Below are 20,886 nucleotides of genomic sequence, written 5' to 3' on the forward strand. Positions count from 1 at the left end.
CTCTATCGCGTTCTGCGGTATAGGCTTGAGGTAAGGGAGACAGCTATAGATATTACACGTACTTTTTTTTCATTTCTCTAGCCGCTGTGGTATCCTCTTAATACAATGATGCACAAAAGGCGAACTCATTGCTAATGGGTAATGACTAATGAATGAGCAACCTCTACCGGCCAATCTTTCAGCTACAAGCTTGATTTGAGACATTGTTACTAGTAAAATAAAATAAAAATCGATTTATTTCTGAATAGATTACAATCAAATACTTGGAGAACGTTGTTGCTACTGGTGGTAGGCGGTTTAGGAACTAACCCGGCGAGAAGAACCGGCGTGTTGTGATGAAGATGATCTACTGTGTATGGTTCTACTGTGGTATTGGCACTACGTGTGCCCTTGTTTACTGACTCCGGCCATCAGTCAGCCGTGGCGGCCTTCGTTGTTTCTAAGAAAAAAGAATTTTGAACGTTTATATATGAGACACGTGTATACGAGGTATAATGGAATCGATTAACGTGGATATCGCCCTTATTACCTTCATTAGTCAAGGTTAGGACATCTAGAAAAAAACCTAGCGAAAATCGCTCATTTGGCCTCAAAAATTGGCGTTTTCCTTCTCTACCTGTGCCTACAAAATGGATCCAGTAGTTCCTATTGCATTTTTACAAGAGCGTCGACTTATGTCGCGTCCGTACAAGTTTTTTTACAATAGCAAAACACAGACAAATTTTTACTAGCCCAAAATATTTGTAGTCTAAGAGAGAGCGTTCCGCAGACTTACTGAAAAGTAGCGACTCCACATCATTGTCCTAGGTACATAGATGATGGACCAACTAAACAAGTTAATCATGATTCATGACATAACCCATCTGCTATAGCTATTTAGTAAATCTGAAGTCATCAAAGAATTATAAGTTAGAAGATAGTCAAATTTTTCAAGGTTTGATTAATTAATCTCTCAAAATATTGACCTTCGTACTCAATTACAAATTCATAGCTTCGGTTTCTCAGAATGTAGGTTCGATGAACGAGGTGCTGTGAGATTTGTAAGGTTTAATTCCTCATTTACTTAAGTAAATCTTTGCACTTCTTACATTGTTATGGTACTTATTATACTTAATAGATTTTGTCAGCAAATTCTGAAAAAAAATCTGAAATTAGTTAAGCGCAGAAGAAACATTATATAGATTAATAGTCATATTTAAATTTAAGAGTAACATTGTCCTACAAAAAAATAGTCCATATTTTAGGACCATCAAGTCAAAGTATGAAATCCTTTCTATCTCTGTTAGCTACCACTTTCGAGATTTTTCGCAAATAATAATGTTGTTACTTGTTCGTCTTATCAAAACGAAGCTACTAACAAAAAATTGCTTGATAGTAATGAAAAAAAAAATTAAATAATTATACACTTTCCTTGCACTTACTCCACGTTATTGTGTATAAATAAAGTGGAATAAGTTCAAGGAAAGTGTATAATTATTAAATTGAAGATGAATTTCCACCAAGAAGTGACAGTAGGTACATTCAATATCATAAAAAAAATTGTTCTCTAGGGCTCCCGAATAAAATAGTATATTTCCTTATGCTTAATTTCATCAAAATATTCAACTACTAACAACTCCGTTACGTTAAAGTTCGTTTATCGCGTGGAAATCGTACATTTTTCCGGCATAAAAAGTATCTTCCTTTTTTTATTATGTCCTTTCCCGGTACTCACTGTATTCCCATACCAAAATCGGTTCAGCAGTTTGGGCGTGAAGAGGTAACAGACAGACAGGCACACTTTCGTATTTATAATATTAAGTTTTTTTTTTTAATGAAATAAGGGGGCAAACGAGCAAACGGGTAACCTGATGGAAAGCAACTTCCGTCGCCCATGGACACTCGCAGCATCAGAAGAGCTGCAGGTGCGTTGCCGGCCTTTTAAGAGGAAATAGGGTAATAGGGGAGGGTAGGGATGGGAAGGGAAGGGAATAGGGGAGGGTAGGGAAGGGAATAGGGTAGGGGATTGGGCCTCCGGTAAACTCACTCACTCGACGAAACACAACGCAAGCGCTGTTTCACGCCGGTTTTCTGTGAGAACGTGGTGTTTCACCGGTCGAGACGGCCCATTCGTGCCGAAGCATGGCTCTCCCACGTCTAAGTATGGATTTCGAACTGTGGCATATAGATATAAAAATTCTAACTCAATTCTTGGGACTATCTCGCATAATACTATCCCGTCTATGCGTCTGTTGGCGACGCGACCGCCACCGTACTGCACCTTGCCACATTTTAGAAATGTAAAAAAACGAAAGGTTAATGTCTATGTTTCTCAGGAAAAGGAAGTTATGTTTTTGTCGACGCGAAGCGACGCCTCGATTTTCAACTGTTTTTTTGTTGTATATATAGAGAATTGTCGGCGGATATTTTTTGTCTTTTTTAGTTTTTCTGTATGTACATAAATGTGTTCTTCCGTTAATATACCGTGACTTTACTCGTACATCTAGAATTTTATTCTAAATTCCTCCTCCCGTAGCCTACAGCGTCCATAAGTCATATTATAATCCAATGAAGAACTAATCTATTTTCTAGTACATAATGTGTGCATATAGGTCACACGCGCCGTAGGAAATCGATACGACGTGGTCGCAGGACTAGAAAACGTTCTAATGATCATGCATGTGTATTGCCACAATATGGGATATTTTTTACCCCCGATGTAAAATGAGGGGTAAGGGCTCCCACATATAACTGCGAATTTGCATCGCATCGCAAACATCTGCGAAGTTTTTAAAATGTTAGTATGCGATTGGAATGATTTTGCCACCGTTATTTGCGATGCGATGCGAATTCGCAGTATGGGAGCCCTAAGTAATAAGTATTTGGCCGGCTTTGTAAAAATGTGAGTATTTCTCTGTTATATCTTTCATCACATTACGTTATAAAATATCCCAAAATTGTGAAAGTAATGCTTTGGGCATTTTGATATACTGATATCAAACTGCCTAAAGCAATACATACAACAATTATATAGTGACGAACTTTTGCCTGCGGCTTCGCTCGCGTTAAGAAGTATTATTATATACAAACTTTCATCCCCTATTTTAACTCCTTGGGATTGGAATTTATCAAAATCCTTTCTTAGCGGATGCCTACGTCATAACATCTACCTGCATGCCAAATTTCAGCCCGATCCGTCCAGTGGTTTGGGCTGTGCGTTGATAGATCACCACGTCATCAGTCAGTCACCTTTAAGTTTTATATATATATATATATAGATATATAGATAACTGTATCACACTTGCCAAACTGTGCCTTCTTCAAGATTAATATTTTAGGGCCCAACAGATAAAGCTACTACAAAATTTATTCTACAAGTCAGCAAAACCTTACAAAAAATGTAGAGTTTGTAGGGGATTATATTATTTAAGAGATTTTTTTTTTAATCTTTATTTAGGACTTGGTTCACAAATAGAGATGGTATCCGCAATTTTGTTGCGGAAATTGTGCATATTTTTTCACAATAACATACCCCTTTCCCTAGCTCTCAAGGTCATTGCGATTCAGCGGTTTACTCATGAACAGCCAGAGTCAGACACACTTTCGTATTTATAATATGCATAGTTTATAATACAATATGATAAAATAGGCAGAATATAATATGCGTTGAGTGACAATCACAACGAGATAATATTATAATGAAGCGTATAATACAAACGCGGCCAGAGGAAACCGCCTCGTGGTGGATAGCTACGGTGCGCGGACGTAGACACAGGAATTACATAGATATAATTAAAAAACATGGCCTTTACATCCATTGTGGATGATTTATACGGTATTTTCAGAGGGTAGCTGTAACTACTCTTCAAACACTGTAGTGCCTGGGGCATGATTTTAAATGTCCGTATTGTTGTCCAACGACATACGGCATTCTCGCAACATAGTCGGCCTAATCCAGAGAAATGAGCTGGAGCGTACGTCTAGGACCAACCATGTGCGGGTTCCCTCACGGTGACGGTACGGAGTACGGATTTTGATGGATATGTTACGCTCAAAGACCGAAAACGCTCAGTGAGCGAAAAAATGGCTCACAACGCGTTGTGGTCATAGTGAAACGGCCACGACGCGAAATATAAAATTACTCCTGAGTACCTAACTAACCTGGTTAGAACGCGTCGTGGCCGTTTTCATTAGGGCCGCAACACGGATTCGCGTCGTGGCTGTTTTTAAATGCTCAGAACGCGTCATGGCTTTTCTCGATTACCACAACGCGTTGTGGTCGAATAGCACGTCAGCCACGACACGAATTTCGCGTCGTGGCCGTTTCACTATGACCACAACGCGTTGTGAGCCATTTTTTCGCTCACTGAGCGTTTTCGGTCTTTGAGCGTAACAGATAAAAATAATACAAAATGACGCCCGCAACTTCGTTGCGTCAAAAGTCGTTTATCGCGCGGGAACTGTACAAGTAAAAAGTATCCTATTTTCTTTCCCGGGACTCAAAGTATCTCCATGCCAAATTTAAGCAAAATCGGTTCAGCGGTTTGGGCGTGAAGAGGTAACAGACAGACACATTTTCGCATTTATAATATTAGTATGGATGGATGGTTATTGATTGTACCTATGTATCTGATTTGACTTTGCAAATTTTCGTAAAAGAACCTGATGCAAATTAGCAAAAGTGAAAATTAGATGAAAATTAGGAACATGCACAATAGCTCTTTCTATATTCCATTTTTCTACCCAAGTTTGTGAAACGGCATATCTATAAGATGACTAACTCTACGTACAGTGCACAGCAGTTAATTTATTATCCTGGTTAAATGTACTCGCTGCGTAATGTCACTTGTCGTCCATAACTACACACATAAATTGGACTCCTTATGGAATAGACTTCGTTTGTTCACTCGAAATACTCCTTGTAAAACATTTGAGAAACTTCCGTAGAAATATCACTTTGTGTACCACTTAAAAGTTTCTTACGAATCTATTTCAACAAATTGGATTATCAGGAAAGCGATAGAAGAAATGCCTGTTGGTCATAAAATATGCCAGTATTTGCATGTTAAGCAAACATAATCTTCTTAAGCAAAAAAAATATGCCTTAGAACTGAAAAACTGAAAATGTAGGTCCGAACAAAAGACAAAACCTTCCTAACTTTTGAGAAATACTATAACAGTATCCATTTTAATGCAACTCTTCGATTTTATCAGGAAAGCGACGCGGCAGGTGGTGGACGCGTGGCTGGTGTCGCACGCGACGCCGCCCAGCGCCGAGCTCGCGTCCCCGTCGCGCGCCGGCTCCGGCAGTGGGGCCACCACGCCCGTCAGGTATGGTGTGCTGGAGGTGTTGGGAGAAGTGGTGATCATAGGATATCTAGGGCATAATAATATGGGCCATGGCCCATGGGGTAATGAGGAAGCTGACTCATCATTGGTTCTTGCTGCTACTTTCACAGTGAACTCTCTACAAGGAACACGTACACACCCTAAAGTATTATCATTTGTTTTTGTTACACCCTGTATATGCCATAATATGTAGGTACTGTAATTGTAACAGCAAACAGGACTTCTAAATCTTTCTTTCCATATGTTCAACACTTCGTATACAACTTCTTAATTGAACTCTCATTCGCGGCTAAATGGATACAATTTTTTTGGCTAACAGATAACTGAATTTTGTTCAATGACAGAATCGAACCCTAAACTGGGCTAACTGCTAAGTTCTTCAAGAACATATCACAATTCACAAGACCACAATGTCGTGATTAAATGCCCATTAGTATAACTAAACGCAATTACTACAGTAAGTGCACTGTTCGAACAGGAAGATCTCCGCGCACGAGTTCGAGCGCGGCGGTCTGCTGAAGCCGCTGGTGACGACCGTCGACGGCACCCCCACCTTTCTCAACGACCACTCGCACGCGGCGCCCTCGCGTCCGCAGCGGCGGTCGAGACACGAGCTACGGCAGTTGGATGAGAAGGAGCTCATATTTGAATTAGTAAGTGCTATAATTGTAACTTGTAACTCTTTGGGCGCTTTGAGAAAAAAAAAAAGCTTGAGAGGTGTCAAGGAACACACGAAGTTATTAAAAAAACACAAAAAAGAGGGAGAGGGACAGAGACTCTAGTTGCAATATACCGACACTTTTATGTCATGTCGTTACAGCTTTTTCCATCTAGCCCCCTTTCATAACGCGCGATAAGGAACTTCGTTCCAAAAATTCAAAATTGGCTAGGCTAATGCCTCGGCATTGGCGACAAGAGTTTGAATTGATGAATGCCTTCTGAAACTGCATTTTCTTCAGATGTTTAGCATCCAATGCTAAGTAAGTGTTATAGGAGGCCCGTTGAGTAGGCAAGGCAATAGCGATATTATTTGCGATTGAAGATTTCTGATGTTTTTCGGAAGTTTGGCATATTGGATGCTAAACATCCTGTGAGCTGGATTAAAGTACGATGCCAGACATGTTTACATTGATGGCTGATTAAACGCGCGAATCCAATGATACCGTTACACTTTATTCCGGCTGTGGAACAGCTGTAATATGATTAGTGTAGGCTGATTGCTGCTGTAACAATGTTCCCTAACATTAAGAGCCTGTTTCACCACTTTCTGATGAAGTGCCGACTACGCAAGTAGCACACTTCAGACGCCTTAAATCTATTTATACTTTAGGAGTACTAATCATGGCTTTTTTATAGACAAAATAGACATTGGCATTCTATACATGATTTTAAATAAGAACTAAGTTTCTAATAGAAAAAAATATCTAGTGTTCCTTGTTTTAAAACCTTTATTAGTTCATTACACTGAGTTAAGAGCAAATTGATTTGTTATGGACTATATTTGATCTGTTACAAACGCTGCTGTAGTTCAATTACTCTATAGACTTATTATCACAAATACTTTTTAAGAATTGAAATTATTTGTAGAACAATTACTCTAAAAGTAATCAAAAAGGTTTTTAGATGGATTTGTTAGGCACTTTTTTAAGTCTATACTTATTAGAATCATTGACTAGATACTCAATAGTGTATACTCTAGTGAAAGTATTGTTTCCTCCTTCATTAGGGAACTTAGGCTTTAAACATTTTATTTTAAGAGTATTATAAGTGGATACAGGACTCGTATGGGTCCTCCAAAATGCCATAATATTTGAAGATTTATTACTTGTGCTAATATGCGATAATCGACGGCATTTCCAATCAGTACGACCCTTGTATAACATGACAAACACGTGTTACGTAACAGACGTGCCACAGATAAGGCACGGCCGGGCAATAAGGGGCCACTGTTTACATGTAATTATATCGGCGCCACGGCTATCTGCGACCCGCGGCTATCTGCGACCCGCGGGTCCCGCGATCCGGGGTCATCAGTGACCCGGGTCACGGACTGAATGACTAATGTCAAAAACGCGACGTGACAGGGTAAACTGTAGGATGTTAAGAGACATTGCTAGGGCTGCTCGAAGGCCTGTGAAATTCTCCTCGCTTAGTTTCAGGACCGGTAGCTCAACCAGCAGGACAATCCTAAAAACGTTAAAGTAAGATATAAAACTGTTTTACTGCTTTTATTTTTATGGTTTCATTGGTATGGTAAAGTCAAATTAAAGACAGGCTGGTGACACAAAAAGGGAGACCTTCTATACAACTACATAAATTAAACTGTCGACAATTAACACGCCTTACGCGTCGCGGTTTACGCGTCGCGGTTTCGAGAAATAGCAGCGTAATGAATTCCTGAAGTATGTTTTGCTGGAAATTTAATTCCCTCGTACAAACTAATGACGTAAGTTAAACTTTGCTAGTGGGTGTATACTGGATACACGTCGAATTTCCGATACAAAGTCACCCTAAACCGGGATCAACTTAAACCGAGTTTAAATTGCGCTAAACAATTTGCCTGCGAGTTATGTAGCGATTAGCTCATCTGACCTATTCGGGGAACATCCAATGCTTTTCTATTTCGGGATGAATTATTTCGGGAATTTTGAAAAGTATTTAGTCGGAATTCTATTAGATTTAAATTCGGTATAAACGACCGTTTTCGTTCCACGTGTGTTTAATTTTTACATCTTTGAAGTATCACAATGTTAGACCTTGAGCGCGGACTTAAGGCCCAGTAGTCCCTAAAATAAGCAGGTCGATGTCTGTCAGTACGAATATCGACGTAAAGGACATTAAAATAACATTCATTTCAGCGCGCCTTGTACAGTGGCGGTTACGCGCTCGCCGCGTGCCTTGATAATAGGAAATAGGAGAAAAAACCTTTTGTTGTTAGTATTACACAAATCAAATATATCAAATCGTTTAGGTTATGTTACGACTTACGACAAATGTACTACATTTTTTGTTTTTACTAGAAAGTGTGTAATTTAGCCATAAAATGATTTAATTATGAAAAACGGCGTTATAACAGTCATCTTTGAGATTTTTTTCTATCGAGCAGAATTTTTCCAATTGTGTACTGATATATCTTTGCGTATAGGAAATTTTCTCAATTTTAAAACGGTACTTTTTTATACTTAAATAATGACATTTTCTTTACAAAAAAACATTATAAAGCTCATTTTACCACAACATTTTACAACCACCGCGCCTTAATGGCGAGTAACGCATATTCCAGGCAAACCGCTTCATAGAGCTGTCGTAAGCGTGGTTAAATTTACTATTTTAACCGAGTTTACAAGATTTTGACTGCCCAGGATGGCTGGCCTTTGGGAACTCACCAGTCTACAAAAGTTTGTTTCTCGATCTTTTTAAGTGTTCCTTTTCACCGCAGCTGCGTTGCAACTTGCAACTCGCTAGGAATGCATTTGTTGACGACCTCCGTGGCTCAATGGTTAGAGTGTGTGGCAACTCAAGCCGGGGGTCGCGGGTTCGAATCCCGCCGATGGAACAAAAAGTTTTTCAATGTTCCTATGTCATGGATGTGTAATAAATATGTGTATGATATAATAAAAATCTTAAATATATGTATAGTATAAAAGTATTAAATATATTTCCGTTGTCTGGTACCTGTAACACAAGTCCTTCAGGTACTTAGCATGGGGCCAGACTGACGTGGTGTGAAGAGTCCATAGATATTATTATTATTATTATTATTATTATTATTATTATGTTTGTGTAAGGTATTCCTTGCTCACGGGCAATTAAATCCCGGACCTTTGGAAGGCATGCGTGGGGCCGAAGCCAACACGTAGAGGCCCGTTACACAGTTTTAATCTAAATGTTATGTGACACTGGCCGGCGACTCTCCCTGTCCGCACTATGGGAGTACGACCAAGGAGAGCCAGCGGCCAGTGTAGAACTATTGCACCCTCAGAGGGTCCCATCACGTCGCCCACTCGCCACTTACGCTTCACATCCTCCCTCCGAGCCGAAGCTCTTGCGACTCCACTCTGACCGGCTGGTTAAGGCAAGGCAGAGGTAGGGCCTGATTCTCCGTCAGTGTTCACTCCGGCCGGCCGGTGAAGGCAAGACGGAGATGGAGAACAGGGGCTTCCCTGGGAGCACTCGGGTTCGTGGGGTCGCTACTCCCCAACAGCTCGCCACAAGCTGCCCTGCGGGCTTATTATTATTATTATTATTTGTCTGATCTCAAGAAAAGATCATCCTATTGGACTTTAAAAACACTCCTCGCATTGTAGCATCAACAAACAGACTTTTAGAATGCTTCACACTGGTAACTCCTGATAAACGAAGTCTTAACGTGTAGAAACACCAAAATTTTTCAATCTATCAAGTACCATTATCACACAAGCTGTTTACGATGATATTTATTCAGGACATACGTTACGGACCCTTTTACGGCGTGCTAACGAGACACGAACACAAATATTGTTTCGCCAAATTATCTTCCATTAGTAACGGCAAAACAATTGTTTTGGCCCCAATACTAACTTTTTTGCTCATTCGCTCGCGTCAAAGGAAAATTTAGGGTATGCTTGGGTCTATTTCAAAACTGTACAAACTGTACACATTGGGCCAACGCATCGAGGAACGATTTGAGCAACGCAAGTTGGGAGCTACATTTCGTAACTCCATGCGTTGGCCCAATGTTTACAGTGGGCTTAAGGTGAAAAATAAATTAACTTAGTTTAAAAATTAAAAAATAAACACGCGTTAATTATTTTCATCTCTTATTATTATTAAAGTTTCGAATTAATTAGACTACTGGAGATAGGTAATTTGTGCTTAAAGATTCCGTTACATAACCATGATGAATGTATATCATGTGTGTGGCGCCCAAAGGAAGATCTTCCGACCGAGCGAGGTGTTATGCTCGGTCAGGCCGAAGCCCATGTAATACATTTCAGCTGTCGTATATATACCGACGCGCTCAGAAAACTTCGATAGCGCGATGCAGGAATATTAGGCGAATTGTGGGTTCCGCCACATCTATATTATGGACTTACAAGGACTTCTGAATATATTATATTATTCAGAAGTCCTTGCGTAGCTTCTGAATAGCCCTAAGCCCGGCTGACATTTGAATGATATTCATTGGCAACTGTCAAAGTGTCAACCAATTCCAAAAACCAATTCGTATTGTAAAATCGTTATTTTCATGAATTCAGGTTGCTTCTAAATTCTGTGAATTCAGGCTTTTGAAATCCAATATTTTTGTATATTGAATTTGAAATATTATAACTCAATAGTCTATTCAAAGCTTTTGGGCTGTAAAATAAAACACAATGCGTATGTACAATTTTTAACAAATTTCTAACCCTATCGCCCTAAGCCCTATTTATTTTATACTAGCTGTTGCCCGCGACTTCGTCCGCGTGGACTTCAGTTTATAGCGCGCGGTGTCAATAAAATTGGTGTCAAAAGCTTTTTAAAACCCTGGTACCCCTTAAATCAAAATACCTAAAACAGCCGTATAGTGTGCACATAATGTTTTTTTTTTTAATTAAACTTTTTTATACCTAAAGCTTATTTAGCGTTACACAACTTAGCTGCATAATGCATTCCACAACTTTAGCTTTGCTCAATACCCATAAACTATTTGGTATTTTTATTGGTAGACTGTTGTTTCTGATATCTATGTTGGTACGTGAGTTAATTAATAACATGTATAACAATCGAAATATTAACTCAACATGGTACCACCTCTTATAGAAAGAAATACATATGAGCAAGCGATAGCGCGATCTAGGCGACTCTTGGCGCCATCTGTTCCAGTTTTTGGAAGTAACTTAATTTGAACAAATGTACGCATAAACACCCCCTTACAACCCCTTTTTCCAGTAAGAAGTAGCCTATGTAAGCCTTTCTCAGGCCTTAGACTATCTGTGTACAAAATTTCGTTACAATCGGTTCAGTAGTTTTGGCGCTGTTGTTTTTGAATTTGATATCTAAGTTGGTAGGTGAGTTATTAGTTAATAACGTGTATAACAATCTAAAGAATCGAGCACCTCTTATAGAAATACGCATGAGCAAGCAATAGCGCGATCTAGAGGACTCTTGGCGCCATCTGCTTTGGGTTTTTGGAACTAAGTTAATTTAACCAAATTTACGCATTTTCACCCCCTTACAACCCCTTTTTCCAGTTAAAAAGTAGCCTATGTCCTTTCTCAGGCTTTAGACTGTGTACAAAATTTCATTACTATCGGTTCAGTAGTTTTGGCGTGAAAGCAAGACAGACAGACAGACAGAGATACTTTCGAATTTATAATATTAGTATAGATTTGTTACGTTAATATTTATGTATTTTTCAGTAGTAAGAAAAGTTAATAGAATCAGGCGTTACTTTGCAGATTTCTATAGCTTAAAATTTTGTAATGTGTGGCATGTCCCTAATCCCTATGCGTACCTACACTTACTCATTTACTTACAGCACAGAATAGATAATAGTGCTCACAGGTAGAGGTTTATTTCGCGGAATATTGCTAAAAGTAATAACATTTTAACCTTCCAAATAAAATACTTACTGAATAGGTTACTATAAAGAAATAATAATAGTTTATATTATATACGTAGGCACAGTAGGTGGTAAGTTTTAATTATATTATCGCTAAATTCCTTTTTTTTTATTATAAAATTGGGGCCGTCTATGGACTGTTCGTTCATATCCTTTTTTTAAATTACGTTTAGAAACCGATATCTGCCATACTAACAATTTATTTTGTCTCATTCACTTTTTGTGAGTGATATTATTACTTACTAAATTTACTAAATGTTTACTCAAAAAAAAAACACAGTCGAACATATTATAACCTCCTCGTTTTTTGGAAGTCGATTAATTAAACGTAAAACGACTTAGGCTTAACGTAACATCGTACCACTAGTGCTTTATAATTAAAACCTAGACTTGTTCAAAATCCCTACGTTATAAAAGTTTAATTAAACATCTACGGTCGGAGCGAGCTTACGTGAATAACTGTAGAACTAAGGCCGGTTGCCCACCGTCGTCAACGAGACGTCAACGACAAAAATTCAAATAAAACGCCGCTTAGGCCTAACCTAGGCCAGGGATGGCGGACCTTTTCGTATCACCGTGAATCTATCTGAAAAAGTCATAAACGTGCCTTAAATTTTTTTGTGATCCTATGCGTATTTCAAAATTTGCCTAATTTGGTGCTCACTATGCATAGGAGGATCTATATATTTGAATAATATATGAATTGTTGGTTAAAAAAATGTCGATACTAGTTTTGGGACCAGTGGCGTGCTCTGAATTTTATGTCACGTGCCACTGGTGGCACGCATATCATTGGTTCACCAATCACCTTCCCTGACCTAGAGTTTCATTTAGTCAACGCCACTACAAAGCAGAGGCGGCATGGGTCTCTAGACCATTGGCGGTAGAAAATGAAACCTATAGCCTAGGTCCTAAAGGAGTATCTATATATTAATACGTGAGCCAAAAACTTTGTATCCCTTTTGACGAAAAATGAGGAAGTAGATGAATGAAATTTCGCACAGTTATAGTTTATATGGTGAAGAAGTGCATCTAGCTAATATTATTTTTAAATTATGCTTTTATCATACATTTTTTTAAACAAATAAAATATTACACACACTACAACACACACACTAGGAAAAATGACAGATTTTTGAGTGACAAGCCTGTACGTACCAATTATACTCTTTTATTTATGGTTGAAGTCTGTTGACAACAAGGTGACAAATTGAGAATGGATTATAGTTTTTTTTAATTGAATCTTAGATACTATTAGACAATGCTTACACGGCCAGTCTGAGATCAGCTGAGTCCCAGAGACAAGAGTTGAAAAAATGTGATTAAGTCAATATTTTTTTACAAAATATAGGTAGTACTCGTAGTCCTAATATCGTTGAAACTAAGGTCGAATTTCGACCATTGGGCGATCTCTAGTGTTATTTAAATTTTTGTCGGTGACGTCGCGTGACGGCGGCGATGGACAAACGGCCTAAAGATTCCCAACTCGCAAGTCAATTAAATTATGTAAACATTAATTTCGTGTAGGCCTATTGAGTATTGCTGAAAATGGCGGTTGATTAAAAATAATAAATCACTGATGAGTAACATAAAACTTGTTTGTGTTGGGGCTTCACTTTGATTGCCTTGAAATGGGGAAAAATACTAATTAAATTGTTAAGAGCTATTGAAGAAGGGAAAGGCATATAAAATTATAATAGTTACCTACTATATGACGTCCGCAACTCCGTTGCGCCAAAATTCGTTTATCCTTTAGTCCTTTCCGCGGGACTCAAATATTTTCCATATCAAATTTTAGCAAAATCTGTTTAGCAGTTTGGGCGTGATGAGATAACAGACATACAGACACACTTTCGTAAATACAATATTAGTAAGGATTCTTCATTTAACACCATTGAGTGGTGATAAAACTCAAACTAAGTAGTACTTTAGTTACATTATTATATTTCGTTACTAACCTAAAGCTGTAGATTTAGTTTCAAAGTATATTGTTTGCTTACCTATAATAATATTATGTCCAACAATTTCGTCCCTTATTTCACCCTCGTCAAGTTTCATTTTCGCGATAAACATTTGCATACGGTCCCATACATCATGTTATACGAAAATTCTTCAAATCGGCTCAGACGTTCGGAAAATTAAAGGCTTGAGTTTTTGACGGACGCGTGGGACCACGTGAAGGGAGTATAGCTATTTTTTATGGGAAAATGTACGGTTTCTGTAAAATTCCTAATTTACGCGAGCGAAGCCGTGCGGGACATCTAGTTAATAATAATTCACAAGAATGTGTGTATTACACGGAATTCCAAAGAATTCTAATAAGACTTAGGGCCTGTTTCACCACTTCCTGATAAGACTATCCACCGATTAACTTGACAGATCAAGTATGGAGAATCTGTCAAAAAATTGTGAATAGCTTATTAGGCACCTTATCAGAAAGTGGTGAAACAGGCCCTTATAATATTATAAGGCTTAATATTATACATAAATAGATGTTCCGCGCGGCTTCGCCCGCGTAATTTAGAATTCCACGGAAACCGTACATGTTTTCCGTAAATAATAGCCTATGTCCCTTCATGTCATCTATTTTTTTTTTAATTGCAAGTAGTTCTTAAGATAATAAGCAATGTCATATAATTCCACATTTTCTTCTATGTATTCGCTCCAATTGGTCTTAAGAGTGATAATTTATAGCCTATAGCCTTCCTCGATAAATGGGCTTTCTAACACTGCAAGAATTTTTCAAATCGGACCTGTAGTTTCTGAGATTAGCGCGTTCAAACAAACAAACAAACTATTCAGCTTTATAATATTATAATAGTAATTAATATCTTATAGATATAAATTGTGTTCTCATAACCGTACAACAGATGTATCATAACCTTATTGTGATCATAACTCACCCAAACTTTCTTCTCATCTCTGATCAAACCGGCACGTCTGACCCGAATCCTGATTATTAATCATCAGACACATCTCCAGGGACGTGGATAAACAACTGCGGATAGGTGGATGAACCGGGTAACTATCATTTTACAACATAAGAGCAATTAGGGGCAATTCCGACCCCAACGTGACGCGTGGATGCGTTTCTAAACTTGTATCAATGATTTGACAGACAGACGTCATGCAAATCTGTCAAATCAATACGAATTTAAAAATGCATCTACGCATCGCGAGCGGTCTGAATTGACCCGTACTCATTTTTCCCATAAGGCTTATAATTTGAACATACCTTGTATCTTACCTAGTCCATCATCTAGCTAATATATCTAGCTAGTTGATAAAGAACATAAAATCCACATTTTTAGGGTTCCGTACCCAAAGGGACGGGACCCTATTACTAAGACTTCGTTGTCTGTCCGTCTGTTCGTCTGTCCGTCTGTCTACCTCCAGGCTTTAACTCAAGTACGGTAATAGCTAGAGAGTTGAATTTTTCACAGATTGTGTATTTCAGTTGCCGCTACAACAACAAATACTAAAAACAAAATAAAATTAATATTTGAGGGGGGCTGCCATACAACAAAAATGTATTTCTTGCAATTTTTTTATCTATATCAATAATGGCTTCAGCATAGCTAGCACAAGCACGTAGACAAACGAAAGAAACTAAATTTTGACAGTTTTACCGGAAAAACATTGGAGTAAAAGTTTCTTTCCTATCTCGATATCTTTCGCTTTTGAAAATCTATAAGTCAAGCATGACGATCCGCTTTTGACATTTAGTTTCTTGATTCTGTTTTTATTTTTATTATGGCACTTGGCTATAAAACCATGGCCAGTGTCGAGTAAATGGCGGCAAATTCAAAAAATCGATGTATAGCAACCCTGTCTATAGCCGGAATTATAGTTTTGATCTACAAACTACGAATAATAAAGTTCCTTAGTTTTTATTATTCGTATTTCGTAGATCAAAACTATAATTCTGGCTATAGACAAGGTTGCTACACGTCGATTTTTTGAATTTGCCGCCATTTACTCGACACTGGCCATGGTTTTATAGCCGAGGTGCCATAATTAAAAAAAAAGAACCAAGAAACTAAATGTCAAAAAAAATAATTGCCGTTGCTTTAATGGTTGCTATGGAAATAGTTTCTTGTCTTTGTCCACTGAAACTCAAGTCGATGGGTGGTGCCATGCTTGGGAATAAGATATGTAGACATGGGAAAGAAACTGCCATTACTTTCTTCCGAAGAATCGACTGGGAAACTAGCTACGCTGGTAGGTACTTGAATTTTTCACAAAGTCCTTTGTTATATGTGTACTTTATTATTTAATAATAATATTAAAATAAAATAAAAAATCAAGGGGGGCTTCCATACAAAAAACACAATTTTTGTCCTAATTTTCCTCTTTAATGGTACGGAATCCTTCGTGCGCGAGTCCAACTCGCACTTCTTCTCTCATAATCACCTTATTTGATTTCAAATCATTTTCCCTGTCCTAAAGTGGATGCTTTAAGCAAAAAAAAAATACAGTTTTCAAATTGTTAGTTACCCACTTCATCCACTCGTGTCTTCAACTGTGAATGGAATGAATGGGGTTGTATGAATGATATTAATTATGCCGATAAACTATATTGATAGTTGTTATTACTGTGATAAAGATCAAATAGACGGGCGAATAGTTTTTGTATTGATTTTTGATTACAATTCGCATGTGTAATGTAGTTATAAAATTTATTAATTTATGGACAAAGAAACATATTTTGTTTTATTGTTTTGTTTTGATTTAATTCTTCTTCTTCTTTAAAAATGGCCGACTTGGTGAGTTGCCAATATCAGAGTGGCTCGAAAGTCTTTGCTCTATGTAGTGAAGGTTTTGATGTAATGGGCATTGTCCAAAAAAAATCACATGTACTTTTTATATTTTTTCGTTAAAATAGGGTATTTTAAGAATATAAATTAAATAATTTTGAAATTCATTGGCTAGTTTTTTCTCAATAAATTTTTAAAGTTCTGCTCTGACGTCATCATCGGCCGCCAATTGACCTCTGCATATGTTTTAAATTTCCTTTGCATATGTTTTAAATTTCCTTTCAATCTTATTTATAATGGCTGGTTCGTCAAATGCAAGTTCTCATTATGTGAAAGCTGATACGAGAAGCTTACCAAAAGTTCGAAACGTAATGTTGGTCGAATTTATTGCTAATTTAACACCATTGAAGGTCAAACAAAGGTTAAACGTATTTGTTCAAAAATATAAGTAACTAATGGGTATTTTTTTCGTTTATATACAGAAAAACGATCACTGACCTTATTCCTAAATGTTTTTGTAATGAGCAAAAGTCTGTGAACGTCTTAGCGTCTGTTTCATCACTTCCTGATAAGTGCCGGATAGGCTATCCACAACTTAACTTGACAGATAGAGTATGGAGCATCTTTCAAATAAGTTGTAGATAGCCTATCCGGCGCCTTATCAGGAAGTGGTGAAACAGGCCCTTAATGTTCCCAAACTAATCAAGTGTTTAACGTCATGTATGTACCCAGTACTCACATACTACTAAGGGGATACTACGTATAATACCAAAATCTGATTCTAAAAAGATGAGGTATTTTCTTCGGGGATAAACCAAATAACCCACAAAATTCCTAAAAATGTCACAATAGCAAAATATATTTTGCAAACACGACGATCACCGGAAATTATTTGGGAAGTCGAGCGACAACATTTTTTTAAGTCTCTTTGAGTCTTAAGGTCCCTCTTCACGTTGGACTAAGTTGGATAACCACGAGCCACGACGATTGTGAAAGTGTGTAAAGCATGTACAATCAACTTTGATCATGGGCAATTATACAGAATGTATCAAAACAAAGTAGGATGTCCCTTGTTTAAAGTGTTTACTGTGAAAGTATAAGCACTGAAATATATTTTTTATTTGTATGGGAAAGCGCGCCGGCGTTATGAATTTGCCAATACAGAAGTAACAAAAATACGGACGAATAGACAGACAGACATGACGAATCTATAAGGGTTCCGTTTTTTGCCATTTGGCTACGGAACCCTAAAAATTCACTCTCTCAGCGCTGCTAACTTCCGGGTGACAAATACTTACCCTAAAAAGTATTATCATATTGTTTTGTTACACTGCACTCCATAGATGAATATGAGCCAACGAAGAAAGCCTGCATATAGACCGACAAGACTTTAAATTAACGTGGGCGGGGGCGCTGCCGGTAAAGGAAAACTGTCAAAAATGGGGTTTTTGTATGATGGCGGCGTTAGTTCCTTTTTTGCCACGTTCATTTAAAGCCTTGTGACTTGTCGGTCTATAAAGCATTAAATAGACTTAGATTGTGCATATTACAAACAACCTCGCAATCTTTTTTATTCCTCATGAGTCATGACTCATGACCCAATAGCATCTTAGGTTTATCTTAAAGGCTAAGCCCCAATTTCACCAACGTCTGTTAGTGTTAACAGCTTGTTAGAATGTCATGTCTTCTCTTTCATTCATAAGAAAAACGAAAGAGGTAACGTGATACTAATCCGAGCATTAACTTTAAAAGTCGTTGGTGCAATTGGGGCTAAGAGCCGGTTATTCTCGCCGGGTTAGTTCCCAAACCGGTGGTAGGCCACATGTCGACGTTCTAAAAGTGTTAGTTTTTAACTGATTTCGAAATAAGTACAGCATTTCCATTTCATTGCAGATGTGAACCTTTCATCTGTCACGAACTGTCAAACCATTTTCGAAAATACTTTTGAATGGTCAGAGTTAAGACGCCCTTTGGGCGCTTGATAGACGAGCTAATAATATGACGAAGCTCTGGCTACCTGGTTTAGCCATTAGGATCAACGAGGCGTTTATCTCAAAAACCTTACAGTTTTGTTTTCAACTTTGCTTCATCGCCAAAGGCAACTATCCCAAAGACCCTGTAGTGTATTTGTGTTTTCAGTAATTGTAGAATGTAAAGTCAGCTATATGTTGCGTCGCAATATATCTCCTGCGAGTATTAGGAATTAGTCGTCTATCCATCGCCAATTTAACTGGTTGTGACATAAAGTAATTCAGCGCATCAAATTTTTCATTTGAAGGCCCCAGCCATTGTTCACTAAAACCCTAACTTATCTCATCTTCCTCAGGTTAAGGACATATGCAACGAGCTGGAGGTGCGGGTGCTCTGTCACAAGATCCTGCAGAACGTCTCCATCCTGTTGGACGCCGACCGCGGCTCGCTCTTTCTCGTCCAGGGGGAGAAAGCGTCCGCGCCGCAGCAGAATGGAAGGTAAACAAATTTGGTCATTAAGGCGGGGATTAATCTCAATCCAAAACGATAACCTTGCACACAACCAAAGACCAAGCGTATACGCATCGCAATAAGATTCATTTTAGCTTAGCATAAAACTGTTCTTGCATAAAGCGGATCTTGTCTATTTTTCATGTCTTTTTTAAATATCTTTGGAAATAAACATTGAGAAACAAAATTGTTCGGTTAAAGAAATTTTAATATAGATTTACTAACAATTTATTCAAATAAAAACTATAATTATCCTAGTTACTTTTATATTAATACTTATATTTCGATGAAATAGATTTTTATCGGAGGTGAGTTTGTAAATTAATTAAAGCCAAAGTATTACGTTTTATTAAAATGTTTATGGTTTAAGGTAGGTATTTTAAATATTGTGCTTTATATCTCATATTTTTTAACACTTTGTTATTATATTGGAACTAGGTAAACCGGGAGTCACGGAATAACAAATTGGGGTTTATCCTCGCCTTAATACACATTTCAACTCAAACATTGCTTTACGCCACTTTGCCTTATTTGACTTTAACCAACTGTGATTGTTAAAACACTTTATCAAGACTTAATATTACCACTTTTGTATTTGTTACATTATACCAAACTTGATTTTACTTTACCAGTGGAATTAAAATACTTACTCTGATTTAAAATTTAAAAAAGTACCTACTAGATGATTACCGCGATTGATACTAGATGATTACTTTTCGCAAATGAAAATATACGTGGGAGAGCCATGCTTCGGCACGAATGGGCCGGCTCGACCGGAGAAATACCACGTTCTCACAGAAAACCGGCGTGAAACAGCGCTAGCGCTGTGTTTCGCCGAGTGAGTGAGTTTACCGGAGGCCCAGTCCCCTACCCTATTCCCTTCCCTACCCTCCCCAATTCCCTTCCCATCCCTACCCTGTTCCCTCTTAAAAGGCCGGCAACGCACCTGCAGCTCTTCTGATGCTGCGAGTGTCCATGGGCGACGGAAGTTGCTTTCCATCAGGTTACCCGTTTGCTCGTTTGCCCCCTTATTTCATAAAAAAAAAGAAAAGTAGCGAAGTTATTTCTTTATTTGTGTAATGCATTCAATTATTGCATTATAAAGACAAGAATTTTACCTCTTCACGTTGATTCAATTTGGATGAAAGGGGTATGAAGAATTTTGTACGGAGCCTGGCGTCGGCCAGGCTCCGTACAAACATCAATACAAACAAAAAATATTCTTGGACAAAACCGCGTAAGGTGTCACATTTCGAAGATTTGAACTGCCAAAGTTGCAATATCTTAAATTGGTAAAACTTTAGCAGGTCATATCTTCGAAATGTGACTCTTTACGTGGTTTTGTCTAAGATTATTTTTTGTTTGTATTGATGTTAGCTATCCATTTTTGAAAAAATATTCGTAAACGCGAAAAAACACATTTAGCGAAAGTAGGTCGGCCAAAATCTTCATACCCCTTTGAATTGCGTTTTTTTTTTTAAATTGTATAGAATAGTCAGTTCAGTAAGCAGTAGGCACATGTTTTTCCTACGCCTTTATACTGAAAGAGACAGACATCAGTCCTCTATAAATTCCTTGATCTCTTTCAGTATTAATCAATGGCTCTCTTTCATCCGCGTATAAACAAAAAGTGTCAGATGTAGTTACATCAAAAATAGATCGACCGACACGTTCCTGAATAGAAATGTTGTTTTGACTAGACAAGAGTGTTGTTACGATAGAGTTCGATAGCTAATC

At 37.9% G+C, this 20,886-nt stretch overlaps 1 protein-coding gene across 7 annotated transcripts in view; it reads left to right on the forward strand.

The window, feature by feature from the left end:
- Window positions 1–20,886, forward strand: part of LOC121735454 (dual 3',5'-cyclic-AMP and -GMP phosphodiesterase 11-like) — a 248,934-nt gene that overhangs the window by 124,183 nt on the left and 103,865 nt on the right. For all 7 annotated transcript variants that reach the window (XM_042126285.1, XM_042126284.1, XM_042126288.1 and 4 more), the window contains 3 exons: window positions 5,194–5,310; window positions 5,807–5,981; window positions 18,995–19,137. In XM_042126285.1, the coding sequence (XP_041982219.1) occupies window positions 5,194–5,310; window positions 5,807–5,981; window positions 18,995–19,137 (435 nt within the window). The remainder of the gene's footprint in view (window positions 1–5,193; window positions 5,311–5,806; window positions 5,982–18,994; window positions 19,138–20,886) is intronic.

This window comes from Aricia agestis, chromosome 17 (genome assembly GCF_905147365.1).
Source record: "Aricia agestis chromosome 17, ilAriAges1.1, whole genome shotgun sequence".
NCBI classification, from domain to species: Eukaryota; Metazoa; Arthropoda; class Insecta; order Lepidoptera; family Lycaenidae; genus Aricia; species Aricia agestis.